Below are 20,079 nucleotides of genomic sequence, written 5' to 3' on the forward strand. Positions count from 1 at the left end.
AAGCCCAGGTGTGAGGGACCCACTTGCCTATCCCTGTTTTTCCTTTGTGGTCAGAACAACCACCATGCTTTGAGGCTACTGTCCCTACCCAGGACAGCCCAGACATGAGTGTAATTGGTACTCTTGGCCAGCCTCCATCAATGCTAATTCTTGATAATGCCCCCTAAACGTGAGGAGACATTTCAAAGGTTGAGATTTTAGGTAATAAGGTTTTAAAAGTAACACCATGCTTCTCTCCAGATTATTTGAGCTGCATGGACAGCTGCTCTTTGGCCTTAAGCTGACCTCAGAAACTAGAAATATTATTTTAGGCTTTGTCCCATTGGCCACTGTGGGCAGGAGTGGAAAGCACCTGCCAGGTGTTGCCATAAGATTGACTCAACCAACAGGAAACTTCTAAAAGCTTTGTGGCTTAAGAATAACCCCCTCCCAACCCTCCCTTTCCTTGGCTTTCAAACCACTGCATGGGTTGAGCGCCCTCTTGTGTGCGGAGCTCAGAAACGAGCAAACGAAGGTGACGTTATGCTTTTTCCAAGGCTATTTTACGCGCTCTAGTCTTCCTATCCTCCAGGAATTACCTCTAGTTCCTGTTTTCCAAATAATAAGACTAACTGACAAACAGCCTCCAGCCGTGGGATAGAATATGTCCCTGTGGGTAACTGTCCTGTGACCCTGAGCAAGCCGTTTGCCCAGCGGGAGTTGACTAAGGTTTCTTCCCATTCGAACACTCTGCCTCATTCAGGGTCACGAGTGCTTCGCCGCCGTTGGGACCGGGTCTCGAAACCTAGGCGTGGTTTACTACGGCGTTCGTTCCGAGTGGGAGGGAGGGAGGGAGGGAGAGGCTGGAAGTACGGTAGGTTCCCCCGGCTCCTCCGCAGAGTCGAGAGGCACTGGGCCCGGCTCCCAGCCCAAGCTCCGGGCGGAAACCCAACTACGGAGCCCCGGAAGGGTCACTTCGTTCCTGGCGAAGGCTTCCCCTTCCGCCAGTCACCACGCGAAGGCCGTCTCCGTCAACGGAAAAAGCCGTTGCCTAGAGCAACTGTAACGTCCGGGTTTCGGAGTTTGGCGGCGGGAAAGGCCATGAGTAAAGGCCGGGCTGAAGCTGCGAGTGGAGGTAAGCGGGCCTTGGGAGCCGGGAAGACCCGGAAGGGAGCGGGTGAGGGGGTCGGCTTAGTGACCCCCGTCCCCGATATGTCTCTTCCCGTAGCCCCCGGGATCCTTCTGAAGTACCTGCAGGAGCAGAACCGGCCCTACAGCGCCCAGGATGTTTTCGGGAACCTGCAGCGGGAACACGGACTGGGCAAAGCGGTGAGGACCCTCTCCCGGATTCCTCCCCGTGGGACCCTTTGAATCACATGGGGTCCTGCCCTCTCGAGGCTGCCATTCTAGCTTTGGGCTTCCTAACGCTTGTCGCGCGCTGGCCGTCCGGCCCAAGTCGCTCTGATTGCTCCGCACCCTCTCCTCTGCCAGGCGGTGGTGAAGGCCCTGGAGCAGTTGGCCCAGCAAGGCAAGATCAAAGAGAAGATGTACGGCAAGCAGAAGATATATTTTGCAGACCAGGTGAGGGAAGCCTGCGCAGATTATCACCCGTGGGAGACACCAGTATTAGGTGAATCAGTTCCTAGTATGAACTGTCGTTGGCAGAATTGAGGCAGCCCATGAGCCCATGAAACTCAGCTATCATTCGCCATTAGAAGGGCCCAACCATCTAATCAGAGTGTGTCTTCCCATTTGAAATAGGATGACAAAAAATCCTGAATTCTTTCTACCAAGATCCATTTCCATTTGGAAGTTCTTATTCCTAATTATCTAGAATCTAGACTAGAACCACCTTCTGCCAAATGATTTTCCTTCTGTCTCCGCCCCCCTCCCTAAACACACACATTAATTCCAGCCCAGACCTCCATCTGGGATGTCTTTCAGAATCATATGGCTAAAGTAGAATGCTTCATCTCTCCCCTAAATTGGCTCCTCTCACATTTTTTTTTATTGATTTGAGAGAGATAGGAAGTGTAAAAAGGAGGAGAGGGAGTATGAAGCATCAACTTGTAGTTATTTCACTTTAGTTGTTCATTGATTGCTTCTCATACGTGCCTTGACAGGGGCTCCAGCTGAGTCAGGGATCTTAGGCTTCAAGCCAGCAACATTTGGGCTTAAACTAGCAACCATGGGATTATATCGATGATCCCACGTTCAAGCCAGCAACTCTGTGCTCAAGCCAGTGACTTCCGTGTCTTGAACTGGGACCTCAGCGTCCCAGATCGACACTCTGTCCACTGTACCACCACCAGTCAGGTTCATTCCATTCTTTCTTTTTTTTTTTTTTTTTAATTTTTTATTTATTTTTTATTTATTCATTTTAGAGAGAAGAGGGAGAGACAGAGAGAGAGAAGGGGGGAGGAGCTGGAAGCATCAACTTCCATATGTGCCTTGACCAGGCAAGCCCAGGGTTTCGAACCGGCGACCTCGGCATTTTCAGGTCGACGCTTTATCCACTACTCCACCACAGGTCAGGCCCATTCTTTCTTAATGGAATCACTCTTCACCCAAGCCCCCGAGACTAGGGAGTCATTCTTAACTTACCTTATCTCACATGGCTAGCCAGCCATCAAGTCCAGCTGATTTTCCCATTTTGAATCATTTTTTTTCCACTTGTCATCACTGCCCTACTTCAGGCATTCCTCATCTATTGCAATATCCTAACAGATCTCCTGGCCTCCTTAAACACTAGTCAGAGTGATGTGTTAGTGCATATTTAGTCATGCCATGTTTCTACTTAAAACTCTAGTGCTCTCTGAACAGGTAAAAGGCATTTGGAGACTTGGCCCGAGCCTGCCTCTAACTTCAGCTGGCTGTTACCATTTATATATTTTACTCCTGTATCCCTTGCTCATTGTCCTTCCTCTGCCTACAGTGTTTTCATCCCTTCCTTTGCTACCCCTTTGCCCAGCCTACTCTTACTTGTCCTTTAGAATTTCATTCAGGCATCACCTTCTCCAGAAACCATCCTTGAATGCTCTGAGCTAATGGCTTCTTCAGGTGCTTACCTCTTGAGGCACACTGTATTATAATTGTGTTTTTACTTGTCTCCCTCACTAAACTATCCTAACAGACCCCATTTCTCAACTGAGCCCCTAGTGCCTGAGTGGAGGCCATGGAGTCATCCTCAGCACCCAGGCCAACTTTGCTCCAATGGAGCCTTGGCTGCAGGAGGGGAAGAGAGAGACAGAAAGTAGAGGGGGAAGGATGGAGAAGCAAACGGGCACCTCTCCTGTGTGCCCTGGCTGGGAATTGAACCCGGGACTTCCATACACCAGGCCAATGCTCTAGCACTGTATATATATATATATATATATATTTTTTTTTTTTTTTTTTTTTTTTTTTGTATTTTTCTGAAGTTGGAAACGAGGAGGCAGTCAGACAGACTCCCGCATGCGCCCGACCGGGATCCACCCCAGCATGCCCACCAGGGGGCGATGCTCTGCCCATCTGGGGCATTGCTCTGTTGCGACCAGAGCCATTCTAGCGCCTGAGGCAGAGGCCATAGAGCCATCCTCAGCTCCCGGGCCAACTTTGTTCCAATGGAGCCTTGGCTGCGGGAGGGGAAGAGAGAGACAGAGAGGAAGGAGAGGGGAAGGGGTGGAGAAGCAGATGGGTGCTTCTCCTATGCGCCCTGGCCGGGGATCAAACCCGGGACTCCCGCACACTAGGCCGATGCTCTACCAGTGAGCCAACCGGCCAGGGCTGCCCATCAATATATTTTTGTTTGAAAAAACATGCATTGAGCCTGACCGATGGTGGCGCAGTGGACAGAACATCAATCTGGGATGCTGAGGTCCCAGGTTCAAAACCTCGAGGTTGCTGGCTTGAGCATGGGCTTATCTGGTTTGAGCACAGGCTTGCCAGCTTGATTGTGGGGTCGCCAGTTTGAGCACAGGGTCGCAGGCTTGAGTGCAGGATCATCTAAATCAGGGGTCTCAAACTCAACTCAGCATGTGGGCCGCAGAGCAAGATCACAGCCGTTCGGCGGGCCGCACTAGGTCTACAAAAGGCAACTGTTACGCAACACTTTTCTCACTGCAGTTGAAAACAAAAAAAAAATCAGTACAACAAGCACAATCGTACATACAGTTTACTCAGTGTCACAAAACGACCAGAAACTGTAGTTCGCATCACAACTGCTGTTAACTAAGCCAATATCTAGCTAGGATGCTAGAGAAATGAAAAATACAAGTAGGCCCCTAGGCTTACTTAATTTTATCCAAAATATTTTGAACTTCGTGGATTAGTCTGTGGGCCGCGAGTTTGAGACCCCTGATCTAAATGATCCCATGATCACTGGCTTGAGCAGGGCATCCCTGGCTCGGCTTGAGCCCCCCAATAAAGGCATATATGAGAAGCAGTCAATGAACAACTAAAGTGATGCAACTACAAGTTGATGCTTCTCATCTTTCTCCCTGTCTCTATCTCGCTAAAAAAAAAAAAAACACCCAAAAACAAAAGCATCAGCATGATTTGGCTTACAGGCTAGTTTGCTGCTTCTTGCATGCCTTAACATAGAGTCCAAACTTCCCAGGCTGCTATAACCTGCTCCCTCTTAACAACTGACATGGCCCCCGAGCCCCAACGCAGTCCTTTTCCAGCAGCTGGTCTCACGGGAGGAGCTCCTGAGACTTTTACTAGTCCCTTAGCTAAATACCTTCCACTGAGCCTCTTTGCTTGTTCAGATCCTTCCTGTTATAGAAGCCCATAATTTAGGTAGCACCACTTGGGAAGAATGTTCCTTTACTCTTTTAGCCCAGTGAGAAGTTTGAGCACTAATCTGAAAGATATTTGTCCTATTTAATATCCTGCCAACCTAGAAGACCCTTGAGGACTGGCGTTAGGTTCCAACTTTGATACCTCTTTGGTAGACCTAGCACTATAACTGAAATCCTTCTCAAAAGTACACTCTCTTTTCCTGGGCCCTTTGGAAGGTTGGGGCATCCCAGGTTCTAAAGTATGTGAACATTGCCTTTCTAGACGTAGGGTCTCATCCTATGCCACACATCAGCCCACGTCCCTTTTTGCTCTTGTCCTTGGCAGAACCAGTTTGACACGGTGAGTGATGCTGACCTCCAAAGCCTGGATGCCAAAATCGTGAGCCTCGCTGCCAAGGTGCAGAGCTTGCAGCAGAGCTGCCGCCACATGGAGGCTGGTAGGAATGGGCAGTCCGGGAGGGTGCCCCTACCGTCAGGGTCAGTGCAGAGGTCAGGAATTATGAAGGGAATGGTTTGTTGATTGCATTGTCTTTTAGTGAAGATCCCTTTGTTGGGCTGCTATGCCATTACATGAAAAGAAATTTGTGACAGCTAATGGCTTTTGAAATGGGCAAGGCATGCATTTGCCTTCCCTATTATGACTATCCTCTTCCCATACTTCCCTTTATTCCTGTTCCTTTAGCTACCGCTAACAGTCTGTTTAACCTCACACCCAACCCCTACTTGTAGATGGAAGAGGAAATAAAACTAGAATAAACTAAATTTGTAAGTCTTAATTTCTCCTGATGATATCCAGAATAAGGGGCCCATTCTGGGCCCTGGGTGTAGAAGCCAGAGTGAGTGGAGGCCTGGTCTCCTACCTCAGGGAGCACCCACTGGGTAAGAGAGAACTCCTTTCTTGGGGGATAGCAAGTGACCTTGGGGAGATGGTGTTTTCAGAACTGAAGGAGTTAACTAGTGCCCTGACCACACCAGAGATGCAAAAAGAGATCCAGGAGTTAAAGAAGGAATTAGCTGGCTACACAGAGAGACTGAAGAACATTAAAGCAGCCACCAACCACGTAACCCCTGAAGAGAAAGAGCAGGTGGGTTGGGTGGCAGGGCTAGTAGGGAGGGCCACCTTGCAGAGAACGGAGGGCAGAGGTTGACCCCAGCAGTTGCCATGGGGGATCAGGGCTTAGAGGAACCTGTTTCTCCTGTCTAGGTGTACAAAGAGAGGCAGAAGTACTGCAAGGAGTGGAGGAAGCGCAAGAGGATGGTAAGTGCAGGAACTGCAAAGCAGGCCCTGGAAAGTGCTGCCCAGATCATGCTGTCAGACAGTGCCAAGTACTGCCTGCCTGGAAAGGGTGGTTTTGTTTCTTGTCAGGCATCAGAGCTGTGTGATGCAATCCTTGAAGGGTACCCGAAAAGCAAGAAGCAGTTCTTTGTAAGTGGATCTCGTTCCTTTTCTTGCTCCCCTGGGGTTTAGTCCAGGGAGGTGTCATCTGCTTGTCTCATTGTCCCACAGGAAGAAGTTGGGATTGAGACAGATGAAGATTACAACGTCCAGCTCCCAGACCGCTGAGAAGCCCTTGTGGCACAAGTGGGGGATGGGAACAGATAAATTAATAAATTAATGAGAAGCTTTCAAAAAGCCCAAACTGGCTGCCCTGTTTAGGCCGGTTTTTTTTTTTGTTTTCTTGGTTGTTACTACTTTCCACCTTTGAGCAAAGCAGTTGAGAGAAGTATAAACCAGAGTATTAGGCAGAGAGGGAGGGAGTGCTGGTCACCCAGAGTGGATGGTTACACTCATTCCATCATCCACATTTCAAATGCTTGAGCTTAACACTTAGAACAAAGCTAAAGGAAAGCATTAGCAATATTTATTGTAATATAATTTGATAAAAAAATACTTAATTTCCTCTGGATAATCAAACCTCCCAGATATGAAACCTGAGGAAGGCCAAAAGGGAGCTTAGTGGGACAAGGGTAGAGAGGCTATTATATACAGCATTCAGGGAGTCTCGAGGGCTGCACCCCAGACTCCCTTGGGTTCTATACACCCTAGAAGGCCTTTACCCACCCCCAAGTCCTGGGAGAAATGCAGGCAGCAGAGAGATGGTGGAGACAAAGATATACCTGACAAGGCTGCGGGTGGTTTTGAGGCCCAGCTAATTTTCTAAAATTGTAACTTTAGAAAAATTGCATTGTTGGTATTTAGAAAAATAAAAACTTTAATAGGTGGTGCTGTGTCACATTTGACTTTGCTGTGCAGTGCTACTGCCTGAGAGGGACGGAGAGGGCAAGAGAAGGCAGAAGCAGAAACCTGGCAGGACCAGAAAGCCATGGCTTTACCTGGGGCTGGCCAGGCAACTGTAACCTAGGCGTGAGTGGCCTTTCACCTTTTGTCGCTGTGGAAGTGTTTCCTCTTAATCCTTTTCTTCCATCTGACTATTGCCAAAATGGCTAAACTTGGGCCAGTTGTTGCCCAAGAGACCAAGACAAGCAAACAGTGGTTTCTAAATATTATAGGTCAAGTGCCAAAACCTGTAATCTGAAGCTCAGGAAGGGGGGGGGTACCCAGACAGACCCACTTTGATTATTTCTACAGGGGGAAACACTGGGTAGGTTCAAGCTCTATGGTCAATATAATAAATTAATGAGAAGCTTTCAAAAAGCAACCCAGTCCCACTGAGGATGAGGGAGACTTGGGACCAAACATCAAGGGGAAATCAGCTGACTGATAATACAGTGTATCAGTCCAATCTCATAAGCCCAGTGGCTCTAGCCAAGTAGGAGGCTAAAGGCCTCCTGTTGGCCATTCTGCGGGTCAATAAAGCTGGTTCTTCAGTTGATGCAGGACGCCCATCATGATCTCCCGTAGAGTCTGTTGGGGGTAGCAGAGGAAGAGATGATGCTCAGGTGAAGGCACAACTATCTGTGACACCTGCCTAGAGCAGCTGTGCTCTTTATATTAAAAAAAAACAAAAACCAAGAAGCATTGATTTCTACTCTGCAATACCACTAGAACAGGATGGAGAGATGGACAACTAACTACGTGATAAAGCAAACAAAATGTTAATGGTAGAATTTAGGTAATAGATAAATATTCATTGTAAATTCTTTTGATGTTCTAGTATGTTTAAAGTGTCTCACACTGCCTCCTACTGGGCTTGCCAGGTAGATCCTGGTTGGGGCGCATGCGGAGTCTGTCTCTGCCTCCCCCCTCCTCTCAAAGGAAAAAAAAAACCATTGTCCTGAAACAACAAAGTTGTGGGTTTGATCCCCAGTCAAGGCGCAATGCACAACTGAGTGGAACAACAAATGCTTCCCTATCCTCTCCCTGCTCTCTCCCTTCCTCTCTCTGTCTCTCTAAAAATCAATAAAAGTTAAGCCCCGGCTGGACATATCTGGAGTGTCATCCTGGAGCACAGACTTTGCCAGTTCAATTCCCTGGTCAGGGCACATACAGGAGCAGCTTGATGTTCCTATCTCTCTCTTCCTGGCTCTCTCTCAATAATAATAATGATAAAGTGTCTCACAATAAAAATGTTGGGAATCAAAAAAAGAATGCGAGAATCTCAGATACAAGTTCAAGTTTCAGAAAAAGCAACTAGGCCTCAAGAGCAGAAGACTCCGGTTAATATCATTAACACATCTGACCTGTGTGGGGCAGTGGAATGAGCATCAATCTGGAATGCTGAGGTCACCAGTTTGAAACCCTGGTCAAGGCACATATGAACGCTTCTCAGTCCTTCTTCCCTCCCCCCCCCTAAGGTCAATAAACTCTTAAAAATAGAACAAAAACATTAACACACCACAATGTTAGAAATAAGAGTAATAAGCCCCAGGAAAAAGTAGTAGGCCTGGGGGTGGGGGCCAGAAATCTTCCCAAAAACCTCAAGTAATTCTGCTTCAAGTGATGGGAACTTACTGGGCAGCCCAGGAATGACTGTGGCTACAACAGGCGCTAAACCAAGGCCAAGTTGGGTCTTGCAGGAGTAAGTGCTCAGATTATACTTGACAGATGAAGCCCTAACAAGGAAATGTGGACTTGAGAAAGCAAAGACGGGTGGAATGAGTACTGAAAGTTGTAGAAACACCCCGAAGAAACCTAAAATCTGCTTCCTGCTTTTCTGGAAATGGCTTGGATCACTCCGCCTGAGGGTGGGGAGAAGACCCCAGCCCTGTGACCACTGCCACCCCGTACCTGAGGCTTACAGTGCTCCTCAATCCAGCTGAAGACACAGGCTGACAGCTCCTGAAAGCTGGCCATGGAGATGGAGGCATTAAAGGACTGGAACAGGGAGTCCATGATGCCTTGAAACACGTTGAACTTGACCTGGTCAGAGACCTGGTCCTCCCCCTCGTGTGGGTTGTCCTGGTGTGCCTTCACGATCTGCTCATAGTTCCTGAAAGCAGGCAAGCCAGGGCTAAGGTGCTACAGCAGCTCAACCAGGCCAGGAAGAATAGGGTGACCCTCCATGCCACCCACCACACCAGGAAGGGGACTCCTAGAGAGCTTTTGGAATATAGTCAGCTAGATATTGCTTCTAGCTCAAAAACAGAGAGCAATGCTCTCCAATCTTTCATTAGTCCAACAGGTTTTTCCCAAGTGTCTCTAAAGGGCCACCTGAGGGAGTGAGTACTATCTGATGCAGCTTATGAACAAAAAAGTGTGAACTTAAGTTGGTCTCAGAAGCCCTGGCTCCTGCAGTTCGCAGCCTCCCTTACACTTTCATTATCTTTAGGGCCATGACGTCCTTGCGTAGTGTGGACACCTCCTCCTCCTGCTTTTTCTTCTCCTTGTGCAAAAACTGGATGTAGTCAATAGCTAGGGTGGGGGTGGCAAAAGCGGGTAAGCACAGAGGAAATCTCAACCAGAGGACAAGGCTCATCTTTTTCCCCTCTCCCCATATCCCAACTCTTTCGTTACAACCACCCAACCAGGGCCAGGCCAAAAGTGGGTAGGAGGCTAGCCTTCTCAGAGCCCCACTAGCTCCAATCCCCCAGTGCTCTCCCTGGCCATACTCTTCTGTAGAACAATGGCTTTGCTGAGCTTCTGGGAGCCAATGGAGAAGTCTTGCTGCTGGCAGGTGGGGACGATGGTCTGAAGGTCATCATAGCCTCTCTGTGGAGAGAGCAAGGAAAATAGGTTCCTTAACTATTGAGGGGTTAAGACAAACTAGCACAAAGCTCTTCTTCCATGACACCAAGTTCAATGCTCACAAACTAACAGGGGTGAGGGGCTGGAAGGAGGGAGGTATTCATGCCCAGGGTCCAGACTAACTGTCCAGACGCTGCTGGGGACTGTCTGATGGAGTCAGGGCAAAAATGAATCTGAAATACGCAGGGCCTTGCTATGCTGGCCGGGGCCTCCCCAATTACCTTGATGGCATCCCTCCTCTTCTGTTCAGCCTGAGTGTGTGCTCGCCGCCGCCGGTCTTTGTAGGACTCCTTGTAGGACTCCTGGTGGTAATCACTGTCCTCGTCATCTACACTCAGAGTTGGGGGCAGGAAGAGATCATTCTGGGGCCCAGTGAGGCCCAGCTAGTCCACCTTTTCCTAACTGGGAAAAAGAATATGGTCCCCAGGTGGCATACGGACACAGGAACCTAATATTCTTGATGAGGTGAAGATGGTGAAACCCTGTGTCCAGCCTAGCACTAGGGCTCTAGAACCCAATTGGATGGTTAGAGCTTCCTAAGAAAAATACTAAAATGATGGCATATCTGAGCCCTATCAGGTTGGGGGTGGGGTGGGGTGTTGCTGCCTACCTGTGTTGGGGACAGAAGAGGCACTGGTGGAACCGATGCTATTAGCTCTGGACACTACACTTCCCTTGCGGGTGCTTTCTACGAAAAGCCCTGGAAAAAAGAGGCTCTAATCACTAAGGGGTAAGGTTGGGGGACATTGCTAGGCCCTCAGACACCTGTGGGCACAATGGCTCCCTGATGCTTAGATGCTGACCTCTCCCCTTAAACCCAAAAGCCAGCCATCTGGGCCACCCACTTCCTGTAGTGCCACACTGTAAAGCTCCTGTCCCTAGTGTCTACCCTGCTCCACTGGTCTGCAATGATACTCGCTGGTGCACAAAATAACATCTGGACTTGATGAGGACGAGAGTGACCAAGCTGTCACCATTTCCATCACTTCCCTGCTCCAGGGCAGAGGGAACTACACGTCACTCTCTCATGCTTCCTGCTCTGGTCCTCCAGCTCCTCCCTCACTGTTTCAGGCTCGGGGAGTGGGCTGTGATCAGGTGTGGCTGGCAAGGCCAAGCGAATCTACGGGGCTGAAGTGGGAGTGTCAGTGCAGAGCTGAAGACGACGAGGGCGGCACTCACCGGGGTCCAGACTGTTGTCGCTGTAGGCATACTCCACCTACGGCACCAAGCAAGGGAGAAAAGTTCATCGGACTGCCGCCCCGGAGGAAGTTGCCTCCATTCCCTGTGCGTGTTCCCATGAACGCGCGCGTGCGCGCGCGCGCACACACACACACACACACACACACACACACACACGTGCGCCAGGTAACTGATGGATGGACTAAAGGATTTCCCACAGAGCCAAGACTGGCTACGTCTTGAGAACACCGCCCCTCGGCATGATCCCGCCCGCCCCACACCTCCACCCCCAGTCCTAAACCCTGTCCCCTCACACTCGCGCGCGCACACGCCTCAGTCATCTCCCCACCTTGGCACGTGCGAGGGGGTGAGCTGTCTTCACTGCAGCCCCTGGGCCGGGAGAACGAAGATGGGGGTACTTTGGGGACCGAATGGACTTCCCTCATCCTCCAGAGCCTCTACGTGCACGCGCCCCACCCACCAGCCCTCCACCGGCGTGCTCGCCCACGGGGCTTGCCTTGACCCAGGGGTCCTCTGGAGAGGCTCCGGGTTCCGTCATCTCCGACCCACCGTAACCGGAAAGCAGCCAACTGCTGACGCCTCGCGTAGAGGGGGAGTGTCCACGTGACTCAAACCCACCAATCCGCAACCAAGGAGAAAGGGCGGGGCAAGGGTGGCGCGCGTGCGCAGCGCAGGGATAACCGAGCCCGCTGAGTGGCCCAAGCCTGTGCCGACTGTCAGAGGTTGCTTTGGCAACGTCATCCAATTGGTTTCTCCCTCCCTCGGGGAGTTGGCGGCATGAAGCACCTTCTGTGAAACAGAGTCCCCCCCAAAAGGCTTGTTGTAGTAATGTTGCGGAAAGTTGTGTACACACGCACTGGCAGGCCTAGCCAGCTCCCGGGGACGCCTTTCCGCCAGGCTCGCCAGCCCGCCTCACCACGACTTGTAGTCCCGTCTACCTCGTCCCACTTCACTAGGCTGCAGGCTCTGTGATGGCGGAGATCTGCCTGGCTTGTTTAAGGATAGTCCTCCACCACCCAGCCCAGCTTCCGGCTGGATACTTGTGGAATGACTACTTTCGAAGAGCCTATTAGTCAAGTTCTGATACTTTATAGATAAGGCAACATGTCCAAATGCACACGACTGGCCAATGAGAGGGCCAAAGCTGGCTTCAGTCTGGCTCGCTCCAAAGGCCATGTTCTTAACCACTGAATCTTGACTTCCAGCTTAGGCCTTAGCTCTGCACTTCCGGCTCAAGGGTCCTAAAGACACCCAGAGGCATTGGAGCAGAAAGCAGACACCATAAAGGCAGCACCTGAAACATTCAGCTTTAATTCTGTCACAAGTTCCAGAGTTTGCCCTCCACCCACCCAGCCATAAGTAGTGCAGATGCGTGTAGGCAGGAATGGAGTTGGAATGCCAGAGGGGCTTGTTTGCCCATGGGCCACATCCTCAGTGTTGGCCAAACACCAGCAAGCTGGGTAGTCTTCCTGTGTCCACCAGGCCCTGTCCCGCCCAGATTAGCTCAGAGCCCTCCAGACTCAAGATATGGTGAGCACTGAAGCTCCCATTCCTCCTCATCACTGGATCTCTTGGCAGCTCCCGGGGCCAATGTGGCCCCACAGAAAATGCATTATCAGTCATGGCCTGATGGCAGCTACTGGATGCGCTTCTGCAGGAGGGTCCAGGCTTTCTCCACCTTTGGACAAGCCAGAATGTGGGGAGGAAGAGAGGATGGAATCAGGCAGGCATCCACTGGAGACTCCCTCCCTGCAACCAAACCTTTCCCTGGGCACCAACCTGGCTCTGGGTGACATGTGGCTCCCATAAGGTGCTTAGCACCACGTGGCTCTGATCCACAAGCTGCTGCCCACTCATCTGGCTCTGCAGCCGGCTCTGAGCCGCAGCCTCGCTAAGGCCGTCCCTCTCCACAATTCGTCGTACAGCCTGGGTACAGACATGACATTTGTCAGCCTACCGCTCAGAGCAGGATGCAGTCTATAGTGGAGATGCGGTTGGAGGTGGGCTCCAGATACCTCAGTCTCAGGGATGACAACGGTCCACACCTCATGCACCAACTTCTGCCAGCCAGCTTCAAGTAGAACAGCGGCATCAATCACGCACACATGCTTTCCTGTAGGGACAAGCCAGTCACTGCCAGCTGTACCCTGTCACTTGCTACCAGTCAGAGAGCCAATGAAACAGTCCCTGGGAAAGTGGATGGTCTGGCTTGGAGTGGGGAAACTCCCAGAGAAAACATCTGCTTCACTGTGCCCCTTAGCCACTCCCATCATCCCTCCCACTCACCCTCAGCCACAGCCAGATCCATCTCCTCTAGGGCCAGCTTTGCGATAACTGGCCACATAATGTCCGTGAGCTTCTTCAGCTGTTTCTGAGGAGCAGGACAGAGGGAGTAGGCAGTGGTTACCTCTCCTTGCAGATGGAGCCAGCTCAAGGGATGAGGTAGTTGGAAATAGATGAATGGAAACTGGCATTCTGAGCCAGACCAGAGAGGTCTACTAGATCCCAACCCCTGGGTTTCTAGCAGCTGAGAACCTTTGGAGAAGTGTGCATTTACCTTGTTCCCAAAAACCCGGCTCCCCAGGACCTTCCTGTTGATAATGCCATCTTTATGCAGAATATCTAGATGACAGAGACAGAGGACTAGGCAAGGAGACCAGGCCACCTCCTCACTTCAGGCCTCCTCCAGCCCTCTCCAATCATTACCTGTTCCAAAGGCTTCCACCACGGGCTGGTAGGCAGGACCACCTGGGGCATAGGCCCGATGGCCCAGTTGGTCACAGTCGATGACAAATGCTCCTAGGTCCTTCAACCGCTGAGCTACTGAACTCTTCCCAGAGCCACTGATGCCTGTCAGCCCAATCACGTAGAGACCCGGGGGGAGCTCCGGCCTCTTCTGGGTTAGATAAGAGAAACCTGAGTTACTAGGGTCCTCAGGCTCATGCTTTGGCTGAATCCATCAGTCCCTACCTTCCAGCATTTCCAGCCCATCCAAGCAGTGTGTGTGTGTGTGTGTGTGTGTGTGTGCGCGCGCGCGCAGGGGGGTGCTTACATGTGGAGGCCGAAGCAGGTTTCCCAGCATTCGCTGGCGGAAACTGGAGGAGCTGACTTTATCCTCTTCATTTTCCTTGTGGTTTAGGTCTTTCAACAGCTGGATCTGGTACAAGGCAAGCTCCTCCATATCCTAAAGTAAAGGAGTAGAGATGAGGAGAGGGAAGGAGGGCTAAGATGAAGGACAAACACTGATGTCCAACTTGCCCCCTTACCCTCCCATACTTACCCCAGACGTAGAGTTTGCCTCAGAGGACAACCTGGGAATGAGTTCCTCCTTGCCTCTTTCTACCACGTTAAGATCTTTCTTCCCCTCTCTGGGACCATGGTATGTCCAACAGCACCCCCACCCGCAATGGCCTGCCCCATCCCCACCCACTCCCTCTACCAGTCTCCTTCAAGGGTTACATTCTCAAGGCGGAAGCGGTTGACAGCCATCCCCCCACGATGGGTCTCCTCGCTGACCACCAGGAACTCCAGGGAGGGGTCAGAGCCAGTGGGCCCGTAGGGGTCCAACAGGGGAACGATATCAAAACTCAAGGAGGGCTTGATGTCCACCAGGAACTCACTCAGATGTTTCACACGTTCTGCGTAGGGCTGGAGCAGCTCAGGGAGCAACTTGCCTGAGGAAGGAGCCCAGAACAGTGAGATCTTTTTATTGGGGAAGAAGAATGTAGGCCAGTTGGTGAAGAGTATCCCTAAGCATCCTATCTCCAGAGGAGGGTGGCAGGAAGAAAGGGCTAAGCTGGGAAGTGGTCTGTGATGGTGCAGGCAGAAGGCAAGCATGGTAGTAGTCACTGCAAGGGCTGGCATGTGTCCAGAGACTAGCAGTGCCAGTAGGCGTCAGAGCCAGACAGAGGCTTTCAAAAACCATATTATCCTTGTGTCCCTTCTTCCTGTCTCTGCCACACTACCTACAACTCATTCACCCATTTATTCCCAGGGTTTCAAACTTTAGAGTTCCTCACCTGGGGAACTTGTTAAAAGTGCAGATTCCTTGGCTCCACATTTGGGGGATTCTGATTGAGCAGTGACTAAACCACACACTGAGAAAGCTACATTTATTCATTTAACAAAATTTCCTTAGCAGGAACTGAGTGCCTGGCACTGTGTGTGACAGTGGGGAGAGGTGGAAAGTTATGGTTGGCCCCCACCCTTTCTCAATCTTGGCACTCGCAGATGCAAGGAGTTTTGGGGGTCCTCCACCGCCCTAATCCAGTGTCTCTCCCACTCACTCTTCAACAGGTCTTTGTCTGCTACTCCCACAACAAGCTGCTCCTGGGCCAGGATACACGCAGCACTGAGCAACACCTTGTGGGCATTGTGCAAGCGGTCAAACGTGCCGCCCACAGCCCCACGACGGTAGCCACGCATGGGCTGCTTTGGAGATCTGGCCACGGGGGAGGATGATCTGATGGTGGAGGGTAAGGGGACATCCAGGGGCTCCACAGACAGCTCTCCAGGCCCATAGTCGGGGTATAGTAGTACTGAAACGAGTTGCGGGCAACAACTGTAACAACTGGTGGCATAACGCTCTAGCTGTTGCTTAACCGGGTTGTACTGGCTTCCATCCAGGGTCTGGAAGTCAGTCAGCACCACCTCTGGCGGGTGGGCCAGGTTCTGGACTGAGCTGGGCAGGGGAGGAAGAAAGGAGCTCTTGGTTTGGATATTGGTCAGCAGGATTCTGATGTCCAGGTCTGTGTGCAGGTTGGCGCCAGCATAGAAGTGCGTGATGAAATCGAGAACCTCAAACGTGGCCTGCACAGGGCTGGACTGGGGCTGAGCAGGGCTGTCCAGGCTCATGCCCGGCTGCAGGTGTACATAAAGTGTGCGATTCACCAGCTGGGCCGCAGAGGTCAGGATAGGGGCCAGGCGAGGGACCAGGGAGGCCAGAGGCGTCGTCAGCACCAGGAGGCCCGAACGGAATAAGGCCATGCTGCCTAAGCCTGTTGACAATCAGGGAGACCTGTAGAGGGTGACTGAGGGGGGTGTGCCTGAGGTCGCTATCTGTACGGGACCTTGGACTCAAGACAGGGGTCTTGGAGCAGGGGCAGGGTCTGTGCCAATCGAGGGGAAACCAGGGGAGGAGGGGTCTGGGCCGGGTAAACCGCGCCTCAGGGCTGTGCTGTAAGACACGGTTTCCTCGTCTTTCAGACGGGGAGGTGAGCTCGCTGAACTGAACCGAAATCCTGGGAGAGGAAATTGGACAGGAGCCCCTGTGTCCTTAGAGTTGGGGATCCAGAAATCCTGGGTCCTTCTGCTAAGCTGCACCAAGGTCTTCAAGGAATCAAAGGAGGGGACTAAAGGAATCAAAGGCGGGGGCTCAGGTTCGGCTCGATCTCCTACTTACTGACAGCTCCGGGGTTTGCTTCCACTTGCAGTACAGCTAAAGCTTTCCCTGAAAGCAAACCGGAAACACTAACTTAAGAACTGCGACTCCCAGCTACGGAATCAGAGAAAGGCCAAGAGTCTCAATTACTGTTCGGAACGGGATCCTTGCGAGATTTCCCAGGGGGTGGGGAAATCAGCTGATGGGGCGGGGCCTCCTGCCGATGGGGCGGGGCCGAGCTCGGAGGTTTGGGAGATGGGTGAAAGCTTCTTTTCACAGCTCACACACAGGGATTGGGTGAAGTACGAGGCGAGAGCTTGAAAGTCCTATTCACGGATGCCCTTCAGACCCCGAGAGAAAGACTGGCTTCAGCCAGGTCATTAAGGAGACAGCAACAAAGGCTGAACACCTGCTTTTGTCCTTGATAAATTACCGGGGGACGGAGGTAGGCGGTCGTCACATGGTAGCGCTTAAATTAGGGCTCGGCGTTCCTGGAGTCCTCTTGGGTCCCCCCGGTCCGAGGATCCTTACGTGGGAGGCCACAGAAAAAAATCTGTTCAGGTCCTCATTTCACAGATGGGAAAGTTTAGATCCTGTATGTTGCAGAAACGTATAGGGAGGTAATGACAGACGCCATATCTTGCGACTCCGTGGCTCGGTTGGGATGCCCTAGATGCGCCCGTTTGCAGGAGAGGAGAGCTCTCCGCCTGAGCTCGTTAGAGCCGCCAGAGGATGGTCTCTGCGGGCAGGGAAAAAGCCGGCAAGAGCCCGAGACAGGGGTTTACCGTGAAGTCAATGAGGGCTGGAAAAGCTGGAATTGATAGTTTCTGTGAGGAGGGGAAACATTTCAGGTAAATTGTCCTTGGAGATCTCAAAAGGGAGGGAAACCAATCTCCAAGATTACAGTAAAGTGCTGTGGTTTATTTTCCCACATAAAATAAATGTTACCATATTTCCCATGGATAAGACGCACCCCTTCCGGAAAATTTGGGGTCTAAAAACTGGGTGTATCTTATACAGTGGTGGTAGTTTTGTTTTTTTTTTACTTTCGTTTCTTGCTTTTTCACGCTTGTTTTTGCGCTCATTGTTGAAGACAGTGATTCGTCATCAGACACAGATGAGGACAAGCTAAAGGATGGGGGAGTTTTGACAGTGATGAGGAGTTGTATGAATTTTATGATGAATAAAACTTGAGTTCAGTAACGATGTAATACTTTTTTTTTTTTCAAATTTCAGGCCCCAAAATTAAGGTGCGTTTTATACATGGGGAAATACGGTAACTTTTACACTTAACATGTTTTGGAATCTTAAAAGGGTCCCCCAGGCTCCCAACATGTATAAGCCTCTGGCCCCACAGAACCTGAATCTGCCCCTGGAGTCAAGGATGGAAAATTATAGAGTCACTGAAGCCAGACTTCTTTCAGGAGACATTTAAGTTTTTAAAAGTTTTAAAGAGAGGAGCAGTTTGAAGAAGCAAACTGCAAAGAGCGTCAGGAAATACTCTGAAACATCTGGACACACAGTCTCATATGCCAACATTAAGTCACTACTGGATGAAGGCATTAAGAGGACAACTGCTGGTTGACCCTTGAGCTGGACCTCACCCTCTCTCCTGTCCTTGGAATGTATGCTCTATGTATCATCCTCACAGTGGGAGCTGTCTTCAAGGACGACACCTTGAGAAAGAGATGTGTTGTTGAAACCATCTGGACTGGACTGTGACTAAACCTAGTTAAAGGCTTCATCTAAACTTTTAAGATTCTGGTGGGTGGGTGCGGAGATCTATTTGTCTTGTGCCTGCCTACAACAAGTCCTTGTAAGTTTTCTTCTTGCTTATTAAACCTGCCACCTAATCACTATGCTGTACAACTGAAACTAATATAAAATAATATTGAATGTAAACTATAACTGAAAAACAAAACCAAAAAATCCCAAAAACCCCTGCTACCTACTAATCTGAAGTGATCTGCCTCTTTCTTCCTCACCCTTTCTTTATGGGGAGGGGTGTCAGTTTCATATTCCACAGGGGGGAACTCCCCAGGTTGCAAATTGAAAATTGGCAAGTCATCTGGAAGACCAAAGAAATGGCTTTGGAAAAAAGGCATCCACTGGGGAAATTCAGGTTGGACTGTATCATAGATGCTTCTGGACTACCACCAGCACACCCCAAATACCAGCAAGTCTAATGTGTGAGGAACTGCACACAGTACACTGCAGCAAACAAGGGAACCCAACGGCTGCCGCAGTGGGCTGGCTTCTACTGGGGCACTTTGGCTGGCCACCGATGCCCAGCTAGAGGCTCAAGCTTCAGTTAGAAAGTTGGAAGAAACCCTGGCTGCGTAGTTCAGTTGGTTAGAGGGTCATCGTGTTACACCAATGTTGTGGGTTCGATACCCAGTCAGGGCACATAGAAGAATCAACAAATGAATGTATAAATAAGTGGAACAACAAAATGATGTTTTTCTCTCTCTCTTTATCTCTTTCTCTCCCCCTTCCTCTCTCTAAAGTCAATTTTTAAAAAGCTGAAAGAAGAGCTGAGGTTGGAAAGGACGTTCAGTTGTCCACAATTCTGCGTGCTTTGGGGCTAGTAGACAGGTGGGAGAGCGGGATAAGAAGTGGGAAACTTTAGCATGCTGTTTTGCATATAGGAGTGCACACACTGCCTCAGATAAAGGCCTGAGTGCTTGTGACAAAGCCTGGTTGGGACATGAAGAGGTGGGATCCCTAAGGAAAGTAAGAAGAGAGAAGGGAAGGATATTGTGGTAATTGGTGGTGAGATGGGGGACAAAGCACCCCATGCCATCCAATCTCTAATACAAAGGGAAGCAAAAACCCAGCAACAACCCTGAGTCAAGAAAAATTCACGATGAGAGAATATATTTCTGCTGAGCTTTTTGATATAGCTGCTAAATTCCAGTAAAAGGCCATGGAAGTAATTTTGTTATGGCTATTGCAGCTACGGTGTGGGAAGGGAAGCAATAGTGTTTCTCCAGAGGTGGCTTAAGGTCAATTGAGACCCCAGATGCAGAAGAAAATATTGAGCCACTTAAAAAACAGAGAGAGGGAAAATAAAAATATATGTTAACCATGTTTTTTAAATAAATAAAAAATATTATGTACTTAATGTTAAAATTGCACATATAAAACCAAACTTGGTGTCATTAGAAAAAAGTGTAAAGTCGGGGTTTTGCGGGGCCCTTCAGAAGTTGGGGCTCAGGGCGTGCGCCTGGTGCGCCCACCATTAAATCTGCCTCTGTGTTTCTCTGACCAGGCAGGAGACAGAGAAAATGAGCGACATCACCACACAGCTGCCTTCCAGCAGTGCCTGCATGGCACTTGGAGGGGGGCGGATTTCAAGGTACTCACTGTCTTATGGATTGGATTATTCTAGCTTGCAGAGGGGCTTGGCCTCATGAGGGGGATCGCGTTGGGCATAGGGGACCTTAGAAATCTATAGAGGAGGTGCAGCAACTTCTTAAGGAGTTGGGAATGACACAGGCCATCTAAGCTTCTGTGTTGACAGCCACATTCACTGCAGAAATGCAAGCCAAGGTACTCCATCTGCCCCAGCAGCTGGAAGGGACACAGGTATC

General features: G+C 50.4%; 3 protein-coding genes across 4 annotated transcripts; 1 reads left to right on the top strand and 2 right to left on the bottom strand.

The window, feature by feature from the left end:
• The first annotated feature begins 884 nt into the window (after positions 1-884).
• PSMC3IP (PSMC3 interacting protein) lies at positions 885-7,309 on the top strand. The gene is made up of 8 exons (XM_066263582.1): positions 885-1,114; positions 1,208-1,308; positions 1,471-1,560; positions 5,086-5,197; positions 5,700-5,845; positions 5,965-6,018; positions 6,127-6,186; positions 6,268-7,309. Exons 1-8 carry the CDS (start codon positions 1,081-1,083, stop codon positions 6,322-6,324), a joined length of 654 nt encoding a protein of 217 aa, XP_066119679.1. The 5' UTR covers positions 885-1,080; the 3' UTR covers positions 6,325-7,309.
• MLX (MAX dimerization protein MLX) lies at positions 6,268-11,719 on the bottom strand. Of its 2 annotated transcripts, XM_066263580.1 has the most exons (8): positions 11,603-11,719; positions 11,086-11,122; positions 10,517-10,606; positions 10,128-10,234; positions 9,771-9,870; positions 9,474-9,573; positions 8,950-9,151; positions 6,268-7,626 (listed from the first exon to the last, which is right to left on the bottom strand). In XM_066263580.1, the coding sequence occupies exons 1-8, from the start codon at positions 11,642-11,644 to the stop codon at positions 7,570-7,572; spliced, it is 735 nt and encodes a 244-aa protein (XP_066119677.1). In that variant the 5' UTR covers positions 11,645-11,719; the 3' UTR covers positions 6,268-7,569. The 2 variants fall into 2 exon arrangements, with proteins under 2 accessions (XP_066119677.1, XP_066119678.1); XM_066263581.1 differs by lacking the exon at positions 10,517-10,606.
• A 679-nt stretch (positions 11,720-12,398) lies between these two features.
• Positions 12,399-16,622, bottom strand: COASY (Coenzyme A synthase). The gene is made up of 10 exons (XM_066263579.1): positions 16,508-16,622; positions 15,393-16,103; positions 14,566-14,780; positions 14,159-14,290; positions 13,813-14,002; positions 13,664-13,728; positions 13,393-13,477; positions 13,122-13,219; positions 12,886-13,032; positions 12,399-12,784 (listed from the first exon to the last, which is right to left on the bottom strand). The coding sequence occupies exons 2-10, from the start codon at positions 16,090-16,092 to the stop codon at positions 12,743-12,745; spliced, it is 1,674 nt and encodes a 557-aa protein (XP_066119676.1). The 5' UTR covers positions 16,093-16,103; positions 16,508-16,622; the 3' UTR covers positions 12,399-12,742.
• Between the last annotated feature and the right edge of the window lie 3,457 nt (positions 16,623-20,079).

The sequence above is a fragment of the Saccopteryx bilineata genome, chromosome 2, assembly GCF_036850765.1.
Source record: "Saccopteryx bilineata isolate mSacBil1 chromosome 2, mSacBil1_pri_phased_curated, whole genome shotgun sequence".
Taxonomy (NCBI): domain Eukaryota; kingdom Metazoa; phylum Chordata; class Mammalia; order Chiroptera; family Emballonuridae; genus Saccopteryx; species Saccopteryx bilineata.

What these genes read in the sequence shown, in the direction of transcription:
- MLX (XM_066263580.1), bottom strand. Translation starts at nt 11,644, where the DNA reads ATGACGGAACCCGGAGCCTCTCCAGAGGACCCCTGGGTCAAG. An exon ending in AGCCATTGTTCTACAGAAGA is followed by an intron (nt 9,574 to 9,770) that starts GTATGGCCAGGG and finishes CCCCCACCCTAG; the next exon opens with CTATTGACTACATCCAGTTT. An exon ending in GCCCTAAAGATAATGAAAGT is followed by an intron (nt 9,152 to 9,473) that starts GTAAGGGAGGCT and finishes GCCTGCTTTCAG; the next exon opens with GAACTATGAGCAGATCGTGA.
- PSMC3IP (XM_066263582.1), top strand. Translation starts at nt 1,081, where the DNA reads ATGAGTAAAGGCCGGGCTGAAGCTGCGAGTGGAG. An exon ending in GGAGGAAGCGCAAGAGGATG is followed by an intron (nt 6,019 to 6,126) that starts GTAAGTGCAGGA and finishes GTTTCTTGTCAG; the next exon opens with GCATCAGAGCTGTGTGATGC. An exon ending in AAAGCAAGAAGCAGTTCTTT is followed by an intron (nt 6,187 to 6,267) that starts GTAAGTGGATCT and finishes ATTGTCCCACAG; the next exon opens with GAAGAAGTTGGGATTGAGAC.
- COASY (XM_066263579.1), bottom strand. Translation starts at nt 16,092, where the DNA reads ATGGCCTTATTCCGTTCGGGCCTCCTGGTGCTGACGACGCCTCTGGCC. An exon ending in ACCGCTTCCGCCTTGAGAAT is followed by an intron (nt 14,291 to 14,565) that starts GTAACCCTTGAA and finishes CCTTTACTTTAG; the next exon opens with GATATGGAGGAGCTTGCCTT. An exon ending in GCCGGGTTTTTGGGAACAAG is followed by an intron (nt 13,478 to 13,663) that starts GTAAATGCACAC and finishes CCTGCTCCTCAG; the next exon opens with AAACAGCTGAAGAAGCTCAC.